Source organism: Artemia sp. Qi Xiang Cuo, chromosome 18 (assembly GCF_049724085.1).
Source record: "Artemia sp. Qi Xiang Cuo chromosome 18, ASM4972408v1, whole genome shotgun sequence".
NCBI lineage: Eukaryota > Metazoa > Arthropoda > Branchiopoda > Anostraca > Artemiidae > Artemia > Artemia sp. Qi Xiang Cuo.
The window spans coordinates 43,722,494-43,736,348 of record NC_142811.1 but is presented as its reverse complement, the minus strand read 5'-3'; the positions used below and the strand labels follow the sequence as shown (position 1 = coordinate 43,736,348).

Genomic DNA, 13,855 nt, shown 5'->3' with positions numbered 1-13,855 from the left:
TTAAGCATTTTTCACTTCTTCGGGCAATCATATAAATCCCATGAATAATATAATAGCTGTTTTTCTCCATTTGCAGCTGAGGGAACGTCGTTAATTCTGTGATGAGCTGAAAAACAACCACCCCCCCCCCTCCCCAAAAAAATGGGAACTTAGTAGGCAGCTAACCTAAAAGCGAAACTAATATTTTCTCATCCTAACTGACTATTCTTAAAAATAAAAATACTAAAAACAAGTGGACTGGCATCTAATATCATAAATATAGCATATAAAAATATATGCACAACCGTGCAAGTACACAGAACTAAGTCAATCCAAATTTCAAGCTTTCAAGAAAGATTCAATCACTGACGCTCAAAAGATTCCTCAGAAACATTTATTAAAACAACCGAATCGATATAACTAAAGGAAAAATACTTAACAATAAAATGTTAACGTTTTAAATAATATTTTATGAGACCTCTTAAGAGGTGAACACAAATATGATCTTTAAAGGGAAGGGGTCCAAAGAGCTTTTACAGAGAGAAAAGCCAGGTATCCTAAAAGAATATCTTAAGATAATATTTTAATAGTTTTTTATTTGGGATTCCCCACCACCCTTCAGTTCAGATACACCCTTATTGATAACCAGGAGGCTGATTATACATTCCATGTTGCTGCTGTTGCTGTTGTTGTTGTTGCATTGCCAACATTTGTTGTTGTTGCTGCAACCTTTGCATTTGCTGTTGATTCATAGGCGCCGAGCCACGGGGGTATCCCGGCTGTTGATTCATCGCCATTGTCATAGTACCACCCTGAAATTAAAAATCTAATCAGGGAAACATAAAGCGTGTCCCATGCCAAAGAGCTATCCATCCAACCAAGTAACTGTCGAACTTTTTTGCGTTTCTCATTTCATTTGACGCTAACTTTTAGGGCCAATAGTTTAACCTTAACTATATACCCTTTCTATTTTCGGTACAAAAGTGAAATACAAGTAAAAAGTGAGCGACTGAGCGGGCCTTTAAGCGTCTCCTCCAGAGGTGCCTCCTATTGAAACGTATCACTGAGAACTAGGCACTTTCTAGCTTTAGCAGTGCATTTGAATTCTGTTAAAACTAAACCAGAGCAAAAAAAGGTAGAAATTACAAATTAATAGTTAAAATATGTGCATAAATATATATTTACAGAGCAAGGTATTGACAACACAGCTAAGCTCTCTCCTCTTTTCTTTCTTTTTCTGTCTATAATGTGTTCAAGGTAATTATTCAGTAAGAGAACAAAACTCTTTTTCTTACTTTAGTAATCAAGACAGATAAGCACTTGATATTGAAGACCTTGACCCTACTCACCCGTCCAATCCCCTAGGAGAAACAGTACAACCGAACACAATCAACCAAAAAGAAGGGTTTCTTTTTCTGTCTGTGAATCTCTATTACACAAAATTACTCGAACTATCCGTATCTCAGACAACGACACTTTTAAGTTTCCAGTTGAGTTTGGGATCGAAAACGGATGTCCCCTGTCGCCCATATTATTCAACTACGCGACGGACTTGATAACGAATAATGCAATGAGAAATCACATATTTGGACTACTGGATGGTTTTCTTCAATCCCTGACGCACTTAGATTTTACAGTCAACTTTGCCTTGCTGGAAACCACCATCAACGACTTACAAAATATGTTTGGTGATGTCTCCAAAGCTTCGAAGCGCATTGATCTTACCATAAGCAGCTTCAAGACTAAAATGATGGCTGTCATCCATTTTGCTTCATATCAAATCATCTTGAGCGGCAAACCAATTGAAAATGTCGATGAATTCAAGTAGGCTACCTTGGGTCTGTTTTAAAAGCAGACAGTGAAGCTAGAAAGGGTATTACTTCCCTCATATTGCAGTAGTGGGTAGTTTTCACCAGTCTAAAAAAAAGGCACTATGGGCCACACGTGAGATGTCGACAAAAACCAAAATCAGAGTCTGCTTAGCATCCGTTCGAGCTGTACTACTGTACGCCTGCAATATATTGCTGCTGAAGGCAGAAGAGACTAGAGCGTTGAACCTGTTTAATCAACGCTGCCTTCGCTACATACTTCGAATCAACAGGTGGTCTAGAATTCCCAATGGTGAAGTAAGAAGTCGTCATGGCCAGTCTGAAGAGTTATCTCTTGTCATCAAAAGACGTCACCTCAAGCTCCTCGGCCACACCTTGCGTCGCACCAAAGGTACACTATGTCGAGACGTCCTCATCTGCGAGCCAGCACCATTCTGGAGACGACATCGGGGAGGACAGAAGAAAAAATCTTCGGCAAAATTCAAAGAGGACCTTGAAAAAAGGGGGAGGTTAAGGGAGGCATGGTCAGAGATGGGACAGACACCGGCTGAAGATCGCCGGGGAAGGTGCAGCCAACAGACCTAAGGGGTCAATCTTTTGGTTTTTCCCCTGGTTCCCTCCAAAAAAAAAAAAGAAGAAGAATCTATTGAACTGTTTATTTTTTGCTTCTGTTCACTTTTTATTATGACATTCCACATTTTTTTTTTTTTTTTTTTTTTTTTTTTTTTTTTTTTTTTTGTAACATGATGAATGTGTAGCTCAAAGTATTGACAAAGTAAGGAGAAATTATTTCTCCTTCTCTTATTGAAAAAAAAAATAAGTTTTTCTAATAAAAGTAAAGATCCGTATTAATACGTAAAATGAGCAGAAATAATGTCTAATTTATCTGCTTATGTCGTTAGTCACTTAAGTCTAAATAGACTTAAAACGACCAGAAATCACGACAAAAGAATAATTGAAGCCCAAAACGAACATACATTAAAATAAATAATTACATCCAACATAAAGACAACAGATACTGATATAGAGGAATAAATAAATCCTAAAACGAGTAAAAATTGAAGTAAATACTCAAGTAACACTTAAAACAAACAAACATTGATAAAAAGAGGAGTTTAGCTAGTGCCTCCACCCCCCTCCCCCCCCCCCCCACTAACCGTAAATCTTCTAAAGTCCATTGCCTTGAAGCCTATTGGATAAGCATTAAGGACACGATAAGCACAGCGGGGTGTCGAAATCCAGAGTGGTATATTTTTTGTGCTACAAGCTGAAATACGTCTCGAGATGTACCAAAATGGTAGGTGTGGCAAAAGAATAAAGGGCAGCTTTATATGCGGCAGAAAATGTTATTGTGTGCTACGAGAGCATCATTTTCTTTGTACTGCAACAAGTTCTTCGGTGACCCACAAGAGCGGAAGGCTCGTTATACCATAAGCTGTACTACTTTCTGCAGTATGTAATAAGCCGGGTACGTTTTTTGTGTCACAAGCTACGTGATCTTCTGTGGTGTTATCAAAAGCGGTATATTAATGGTTCAGAAGTTCTGCAAAATTTGACAGACTACCTTCAACCCTTAAGATTAGTATCAATTATAAAAATATAGTACGAAAGGTCGTGGTATGAAAAAAAATGTGAGATTACATAAAATAAGAAATTTCTTACCTGCATGTAGGAGGGTCTAGGGGCCATCCCCCTTTGTGGTATCATTCCTCCAAAGTTTTGTGCTGGAGCCTGTTGGGATTGATTCGTATACATCCCAAACTGTTGATTTCCCATACTTTGACCAGGCATCTGCTGATACTGCTGAGCCATCTGTTGCGGATACATTCCACCTTGTCCAGCAACACCGCCACGCATCTGTTGCTGTCGTATAAATTGCTGCTGACGTTGCTTATCTAGCATAGCCATATTTTGGAATGGTTGGTTAGGGGCTTGACCTCGCATTGGACCAGCCATGGTGCCTTGCTGCATTCCACCTGACATGGGACCTTGTGGCATAACATTAGTTTGAGCAGTGTTACCGTAAGCAGCAGTTGGTTGTGTCTGACGTCCTCGAATCATGTTTGCAAGGGCTTGACGCGATGGAATAGGTGCACGCTCGAATCTTGGGCCAACACCTAGGATTAATATAATATTAATATATATATATATATATATATATATATATATATATATATATATATATATATATATATATATATATATATATATATATATATATATATATATATATATATATATATATATATATATATATATATATATATATATATATATATATATATATATATATATATATATATATATATATATATATATATATATATATATATATATATATATATATATATATATATATATATATATATATATATATATATATATATATATATATATATATATATATATATATATATATATATATATATTTATCCTTTACGGGTGACTGCCTTCCCTAGTCACGTTTGGAAAACGAAAATATCTTATTTAATGAAAAAAAAAAACAATACGTATAGACTAGTTATTTTTTCTATTAGTATTATTATTCTAAAAGAAAATTTTTCCATGGGTTTCAAAACGGGTTTTCATGAATTGAGAGTTTAGGAAACTAGTTAGAATGTAACCCAATTAAGAGGAGCTAGCAAAAGTAAGTTCATTGCATGAACTGGCAGAGAAGGCAAGAGGTTAAACGTATTCTTCAAATGCAACAGGCTTCTTTACTTTAACGATGGCTAACTAAAGATTCAAATTTTCGAAAATACAACAAATTAGAATAGTAAAAGGATGTTTTACTTTGACGCGATGGGATATGTCATGAAGAAACGAAACACAACTTATTGAAATACCTTAAAGGAATATGGAAAACAATTGAAACCTATGATTTAATTTTATTATAAGTTAATGTTCCTTATTCTGGGTACATAATTTTCAATGCTAATGGTTGAGTTACGTAACGCTAAGCAGAACTTTCGTAGTTAAATAAGTCTTTTCACACTAGAATGTTGTAAAAATCAATCAGGGTCATCATCTAAAATCATCAAAATCATTATAATCAAACTTTTTTTTTACAGTGTAAAAACTATTTTAACATTGTTTTTGTAAATTAAAACATACAATTTAATTTAAATAGCTCAAAATATTTGAAACAACCGAAAGATTTAATTTATTTAAGAAAATTCGAACTTTGAAACGTTAAAAGTACTTACTCTAAAATTTGAATTACAAAAAAAAAAATGTTTTTGCCCTTTTTTGCAGACCTCTTAAGTTTTTTCGTGTTGCTTGGGATAAAAAATTTTGGGGATGGCTGTGGTCTCAAACATTAGGCTAAGTTACGGTACAATTTGAAAACTAAGGACCATTTAGGGTCAAACTATAAACACCCTTGGCAAAATAAATTTCCAAAATACATTCTTAGACCAAACTGCCTTTCCAATTTTATCACAATAAGCTACAAAAATCATGAGGAGTTAAACCAATAAGGGGGAACAAATAATGAGAGCCGCATCCCCCCTCATATACGGAATAATTTCTGTTCGTTTTAAGTCTGAATGTTGCTCCTTACTTTCAGATGATTTTTAATTTTTATCGTTTTTCGAATAATCCAGGGAAAGTAATTGATACAGTGAAAATTTAAAAAAAAAATAATTCATATTTACTAAAATAAGTCGAAATATTTCGACTTCCCGTCCAAAAGCCTTTATCAAAGAAAAAAAATGGAAAAGAAGAACAAAAAAAAGGCAAACAATAAATACAGAATAGAAAATAACACAATGCTATGCAAAAGAGAAAAGAAATAAATTGATATTTGATGAACTAAAATTGCCATTTGATGAAACAAAAACCCTATATGGTGGTTTAAATACAACACTGATCCCAACAAAACCGATATACAATATTGTGTAGGTCTGCAAGGTACCTTGCAATATGAGTTTCTAAAGGTTCTTTCACTTACGCCGCAAAACCTTTGACATTAGCATAACTAAGACTATGTTGCGTTATGTAATCTTACGAAAGATCTTGTCCAAAATGTAAAGAGTGCCAAGTAGATTCAAGCTCTACATAGAATTTTATGCTACGTAATTTATACAGCCTTATAGAAAAGTCAACATAGTAGCAACGGAAAATAATTTCTGGATGACACGTTAATAGATTTCGGAAATACATTATAATTTTTTTCCTAAAAACTCGTCCATACTTGATCAGAGTTGAATCAGTGTCCCCTCATTTTTAACTTTTTAAATAGTTTGCTTATGATGATTATGACGATTCTAGACGATTATGATTATTTTACGAATTTTTAGTGTTAAAGGACTTGTCTAAGTGCAAAAGGTGAGGTTTAGCGTAACGTAACTCATCTACTTAGCGCAGAAAAATGGGCACGCCGCTTAACAAAATGAAACGATCTTTTTATCTATTAATTAAAAAAAATTTTTCCACAAAATAAGTTTTTCAAAAAAAAGTAAAGAACTCCATTAAACAAAAAATGAGCAAAAATAGAATAAAACAACCTACCAAGCGTAAAATTACCACAAATCAGCATTGATAAATAAATGAAACCCAAAACGAACAGAAAGTACAATAAATAACACAGTCAAACTCAAAACAAGCAGAAATTAACGTAAGTTGGGCGCAAAACCCCTATGCCTTCCCAAGGCCAGAATAAAATTTGCACTTTACTAAAAAAAATATAAATGTTTTTACTTTTATAACTTTAATATATCAAATAATGTTAACATTTTGATTACTAAATATCTGTATATGTATACTAAACTGACAATGCACATTCATTTGTATTTTCTCAATTTCCACTAGAACTCTCAATTTCCAATCGAATGAGCCCCTTTTGAAGTTTCTACGACGACCCCTTCCATATAAAGTGCGCTGCTCTAAAGGAAAAAAAAATAAATTGTACATTGTGCCAACATCGTTCTTATATGCCGTCAGGGCATAACTTAAAACCCTTGCCCCGAGGGTTGTGGAGGAATGTCCTTCTCCAAAACATATTGTCTATCTGGAAATCAACTACGCTTAAAAAAATGGCTATCTCAAAATTTTGATTGGTTGTGTTTGGGGGAATGATGGGCGTGGGGGGGGGGCTAGTTGCCCTTAAATCACTTTCGACTATTAAAAAGGGCACTAGCGACTCCAATTTCCAATCGAATGAGCCCTTTACGAAGTTTTTACGGCAACTCCTTTTATACGAAGTGCCCGGGTATGGAGGAAAAAAAACACATTGTGCCCACATCGTTCTTTGCTTAGGCAGCGCTAGCGCACTGCCTATGAAAAATATTATGTTTAACCTAGGTACAGATTGTTACATTTTATTTGAATCTCATGGCATAAAAATGCCTTAAGGACCTACACAATATTATATAATATTAATCACCATATTGCAGTGGCAGATCCAGGGGGGCGAGGGGTGCCCCTCCCCCTAACATAGTCTAAAGTAGTGTAATTTACTTAATTAGCGCAAGTTTGCGTTTATTAAACTTGCTCCTAACGCAAGTTTTTCGGATCAACCTATTTTGCACGTTCAAAACTGACATTTTACACTGATAATGGAGCTATCATGCATCTCAGAAACTATGTTGCATACCCCCCCCCCCCCCATCCATGTTTATCTAAAGAACCATTTAACTATAGTTAGTATAAAGTTGGTTTAGTGGTTTATTAATTCAGAATGTTAGTTTAGCATGTCTTAATTGTAACTAGGTAATATTGAATTTTCTCGGATCTCAACTCAATCTACGACAATGTTTTCTATACAACTTCTATTGAAAAATTCTATTGAAAACTATACTAAATTTTATTGAAACAAATACAGAAGAGGGAAAGGGGACTAGGGACTCCAAAGTGCTTCCAGAGCCTTTTTAATATCAATTGAATAGCAAAAAAGGCTGATATTTAATTCTTTGCACCCTTCATATCCATGCTACTAATTAATTCACATAATTATTAATTTTCCATTCTTCGTTGCATAAATTCTTTTTTACTCCATTCTTATTGACTCACACCATAAACAAAACATCACACAAATTACGGCAATATATTTCTGTGCTCCATTTCTAGCCGGAGAAGTCGTCCTAACCTTTCAAAACTTGCAAAATACTCATTACCCACTATACTCACTAGTCATCTTTCATCAAACTACACTTTCCTCACACTTTCCTTCGAAACTCACTCCACTCTTTACACTCATTAATTACAATGCTCAAATTCTCATTCATATCTCTACACACAGGGCGTACTCATTTCTTTCATACCTGATTTGCAATTCTTAAAAACCGCCGAGATAAAAAGTGCTGTTCACCAGTGTGAAGAGAGTTAGTAGCTACTCTTTTCTACAGTATTTAACTAAATCTATATAAAAAAATGAAAGATCTAAGGACAGAGCCTACACAAAATTACCTTCAGCTTTTCCTTGACCCTGTACGTCAAAAGAGTCTTAAAATTAAGTATAGTAATCAATGTAGCCCATTTTATTTTTCAATTTCTCATAGTGTCTTCTCAGCTATTACTACGGTACAATTCTCTTCTCTCTAATAAAGTTTATTCCTATTGTAATAACAACCTATGTTTTCTTCATCGTTCAGTAGCCGACGTTTAAAATCCATTCATCTGCTACATCTTATTTTCCTTACCTGCCAAACCATTATGCACTAAAATTCAAAGTCCATCTTTTATTCAGCTAATCCTTCAATTTGTTATTTTTTCAAGGCTATTCCAAGTTCAACTTTGCTGTTTAGATTTTTGCATGCTTAATTTACTGTGCCAGATTTATATTTTTATTTTTTATTTATTTTATTTTATTTATTTTTTATGGGTAATAAATGAATTACCAGTAAAAAAGGTTCCAGGAACACCAAGTTGATTTCCACCCTTTATGTTCTGCGGATAGAACTCTGTTCTATGTATAGCTTTCAACCTTGTGGTTTTCAAAGACTCTTGGACGGGTCCTTCAGAATTTTCCCTACCTAAAACCAAAAGTTTCTTTTTTTTTCTTTTTTTAATACGAACATCCAAAAAACAGTGTTACCAAAATAGAAGGTTTAAAATAACAAGTTTTAAGCCTACTCCCTACTCACTCTTTCCCTCGTATGATATAATGCTTACTAGGCTACTCAAAAAGGAATTACTATCTACAAGAGGAAACCTGAAGAAATCATCGACCTGACCTGAACATATTTTAATATTTCCTTATAAATTAATTAAGCAAACACTAAGTGTTTGCTACTGAGTTGATTACACACTTCATGGCCTGAAGCCGGAGCTCTCCTCCATGGATAGCTTTCAACCTAGAAATTTCCAAAGACATTAAGGACGTTTCCTTCGGAATTTTACCTCAGCCTTGAAAGTTCTACGTATAACACTGCTAAATTATATATCCTACAGCTAATCAAGTTACGAATTTTTCTTTTGATGGGAAGATCCAAAAAGCATTGTGACCGAAAGACAAGGTGGAAAACGGCAGGTTTTAAGCCTATTTCTCTCTCACTCTTTCCCTTGTATGGTATGATATGCTTACTAGGCTATTCAAAAACAAAGCTACTATCTGCATGAGGAAACTTTAAGAAGTCATCGACCTAACCTAGGCATTTTTTTTCAACCATTATCCAGATAAATTAATAAATAACAAAAGAAATGCAGGCCCAGAGCTAGAAATTATCTGTGAAAAGAATATAAATTAACCTTGATTCATCTGCTGTGGATAGTATCCTTGTTGCCCATGTGTTTGCTGCTGGTTGTAGCCCCATTGTTGCTGTTGCTGCTGATACATTGCTGATTGTGGGCCTTGGAAGCCCATGTTTACGGGAGGTTGCACTATTCCACCCATAGCACCAGCATTCACACCCCCACGACGGGGTCTTCTTTTGTTAGGCACAGCTTGTGGATTCATAGCACTTGTTTTGGCCCGCTTAGCACGTGGTGATTCGCTCGACATGGGTGTATCTGGTTTAATCTCTTCTCGCTGAGAGTTGGGACCCATCAAACTTTCATTCTAAAATTAGGACATACAAGAATTTGATTACTACTTCAGGTTCGCAAAGAAAAAAAGCTGTGATATGTCAACATTTATAAAAAATGCAATGTCAACAGTAGTATATTTGATGAATGAGTGGTTTTAATTGCCGTTACTTTTACAAGAGATGTCTTCTCCATTTGTGTCTGGCACTTTTGTCCATTCAAATAAATTGGCACAAAAATTGCCAAGTTATCTGATATAACTCCGATTTTTTCCCCTTAATAAATCACTTAACAAAGCACATTGAATCACAAAAGTCGACAGCCAAATTTTAGTATCAATATTTCTCCTATACGAAATATCCGAGTAAAACTAGACTTGCTGATTCATTGGACTATTTTTCATAAAAGGAAATATCAGAGAAAAATTCGTTTGGATGAAAGTTGGGGAAATTCCTTTTTCTTTGAATGAGACAAAAAAATAGTAGAATATGGTATAGCAGTAACTCACAAAGCTTCATAAAAAAAAAAACTTTTTTGGTTCAGCTGAAATAATTAAAAAAAATAAAAGCAAATTTGTTAAAAAAAAATAAAGTATAATTACCGTTTAAAAAATCATTCTTTAAGATTCACTTACAATCCCAATTATTTCCCTTATTTATAGCTTAACCATTTTCCAATCTAAACTTAGCGGAGAAAAGAATAAATAAAAATAAAGTTGACACTTTTATTTGCAATAAAAAAAATCCAGCATAATACCGAAAAATAGCTGATCTATCACAACTTAGAAACCTGTAAAAAAAAAAAATTTTAAACACATCAAAAATTTGCCTTCCCCCACCCTGGATACGGTCTTGGTCTGAACACAACAAGGTACACAACTGGGGTAGCCTAGTATCTATGCCGATTCGGTACCATTTCAAAGAGATTCGAATAAATAGACCGTAGTTCTTCTTTAAACTCAAATATTTTTTCATTTGATTTATAGTGTCACATTATGAATGTCTCGTCAATTGTTAAATTTACAATCATCAATAAAGAAATAGTTTAACTTGTGCGATTCTGATGGTTCTGCAAGTCTCGTCGCCTTGAAAAAAAAACATTCCCGCATTCAAAGGAAAGCTGCCAGAAGCGGCGAAAATCTTTAGGTTTTACAAAGCAAATACATAACGAAAATGAATATTTTAAATTTGTAATTCGGATTAATTAGCCGTAATAATAACCTTGGAAGTGGGCAGCTTAACTTACCTATGGAGTTGTATTAGCAAAGACGTGGATTCAGTGAAGACGGTAAAAGTAGAATATTAAAGGCCTAAGTGCTTATATTTCTAAGTTCTAAGTAACGTGCTCTCAAGTATTTTTTTTTTCTTCTAATTAACCGAGCGTCTTTTTTCATGCGTTCTTTTTTTGCCAATCTCAAGGACCGTTACATATTAAATATTGAATTTAATACCCGCATATTTTTAACAAACTGACTTTTCCCATCGAGATTTTAAAGGCTCACATTTTGACTTTTCAATATGATAACGACCATGAATTCTATCAATGTACGAAACGTAAAAAATGAGGACTATACCTCTTCCTCAGGAGGCACAGGTGGAGGTTCCAAGTAATGAGAGCAAGATTTTCTCTGGTCATGTGTGTGATGTTTCAGCAGTCTATGCATGTCTTCATATCGCAATGGACGTCTTTCAACCTTAACAGCGCCAAACCAAGAGAGGGATAAAGGCGCTGGAGTTTTATGCCCTTCCAATACGTCCCATGGATTGAGGCGGTGTTTTTCGTGGACTTTCAGTCCCTAAAATAGACATATTCCATATTAACTTCGAGAAATAAAATACAGTTGATTAATTGGTACTTTCTCTAGGATGATTTTCTTTTTTGCAATTGGAACCATTAATCCCGGTAATTTAACAAATAGCGAAAGATACAATGATAATACAAGGGACCGTAAACGGAAAAGAAAATAAGAAGCATCAGTTTCCTTAATATTTTTTTTTACCTATAAGGGGATAATTTCTATTTTCGTATTTTTTTTGCTGTTGTCCACTTATTATTGATAAACAAACTTAAACTTTTTTTTCTTTCTTATTTTGTCAAGGTTCAAAAATCAAATTCTAATGAGTAATCTTTGTCTTAAAAGAAGCCCGAGTTCCAATCCCTTGAGTTAGGTCCATTGGTTCACTGAATTATTGAATCAAGTCCCAAATTGAGCTTAATTCCCCTTAAAAAGCCCCTGAATTAAGGCAGAAGAAAAACCGCATCAAATGAAAACTAGGTTGTTTTCATAGGATGAAGTTATCTGCGATCTGCATTCAAAGATTTAATGATAATATGTTATTAAAACAAATACAGTAAAGGTTTAAATTTTACTATAGATCTTAAATTCCAGTCGTAAAATAACGGAGCCCGAAACACATTCTTAACGGAATTGATTTTTAACGGAACGGATAATCTTAACGGAATTGATTTTTGTAATTTTTAGCGTTTAATATTCAATTACAATTATTAAATTGCGTTCAAAAGCACTTATTCAAACCTATTGCAATCATTTGCTTATTGTGCTTCAGAAATTAATAAGCTGTAATTCGTCCTTTTACCGAAAGAAGATTCTTTTTTCTTTCAAAGATATTTATGAATTAATATTAGCTAATAATGTTTTCGTTAGTTCTAATGTTCTATGGGTTTGATTTTTTTTTTTTTTTTTTTTTTTTTTTTTTTTTTGAGAAATTGATTTTGATATTCAAGTCACGTCCAATACAGCAAAAAACTACGCTTATTAAATGAATTGCAATAAGCGCTGTTGAAATTGGGGTAAAATTTGAAGACATTTAAAAAATCAGGTAGCATGACAATCGGCATTTTGCCCATCTCAAGACCTGATGTCATGAACTGCAACGATATAGAAAAACCGACTTATATGTAAAATTACTTTCCAGCTAGCAACAGTTTCAGAATTACATTTTAAAAAAAACATGCTTGAATGACCTCGAGACAGTTTAAAAGTAAAATAGAAAACACTATTATCTCTTGGTTAACCTATTCTAGCTACTAAGAAAACAGCTGAAACATGTTGGCCATTCTGTCAACACTACCGGAAATGACCATTAGATCAATTTGTCACTGACACATGATTAATGAACTCTCAAAGAAGAAGAGCGATACCATGTTGAAAGAAATAGCATTAATTAAATAAAACAACATATCAACAGACAGACGAAGATCAACAAAAAAGTTCAAATAAACCGATTATTAGAAGCAAGCACGTAAAAAAACTTTTTAGCATACTGACCAATGGTCTGCATAGCGCAGATACCGATCTCCTGATTCTCTGCCATTGGCTGAGAGTGCAATGCGTGGTTGGGGTAAAATCATCCGATGCTTCCTGTTTTTTGCCCAGCTGGGTCAACTCTGGATGAGCTTACAGAGTCGCACCGCCAACCCTCCTAAACAAAATAATCAGCAACATAAGAAACGAATCCCTGCCCTTATGGACACAGGATTGCGAGTCGAACGCACCAACTACACGGAACAAGATTTTTTTTTTTGGAGTGGGTCCCAAGGCATGAGCCCAGCTAAAACTGAATTACAACTTGCTTCAGTAACAACTTACTTGTTTACAAATGTCCACAGGGATGGGGCAGGTCTGGAATTTTTGGAAGGAAAATTCTGCAATTGTGATTACTGTTTTATGCTCGACAGATTTTTTTTTTGTGCTCTACAGATTCACAACAATTAAATTTCACCAAAGCAAAGAGGGAAGGTATAAACTTATACAAAATTGTAGTCAGTTGAACTGCACCGATGACAAGAAGGGCCACTCTTCTTGGATCTGCATGAATGTGGACACCAATTTTACGGTATTTCCTTAACATTTTCCCTTAATGTTTCATGATTTCCTTAACATATTTCCTTAATTTTTCATATTTCCTTAATGTTTCGAATTATTCACTTGTTTTTGCGTTTTTTATGTCCCATCCCGCTGCCAAGCCTCCATCCGAAATAAAGTGCCTACTTCTGACTTATCAACAGCCAATTAAAACTTAAATCACAAAGAAAAAATCATGACAAAATGCCGGGAAATA

At 34.4% G+C, this 13,855-nt stretch overlaps 1 protein-coding gene across 2 annotated transcripts in view; it reads right to left on the bottom strand.

Moving 5' to 3' along the window:
- Positions 1-229: 229 nt before the first annotated feature.
- The window catches only part of kto (mediator complex subunit kohtalo), a 149,920-nt gene continuing 136,294 nt past the window's right edge, over positions 230-13,855 (bottom strand). For both annotated transcript variants that reach the window (XM_089104671.1, XM_089104672.1), the window contains exons 27-30: positions 11,347-11,568; positions 9,498-9,807; positions 3,471-3,925; positions 230-791 (exon numbers count right to left, since the gene is read on the bottom strand). In XM_089104671.1, coding sequence (XP_088960797.1) covers positions 615-791; positions 3,471-3,925; positions 9,498-9,807; positions 11,347-11,568 — 1,164 coding nt within the window. In that variant the 3' untranslated portion in view covers positions 230-614. The remainder of the gene's footprint in view (positions 792-3,470; positions 3,926-9,497; positions 9,808-11,346; positions 11,569-13,855) is intronic.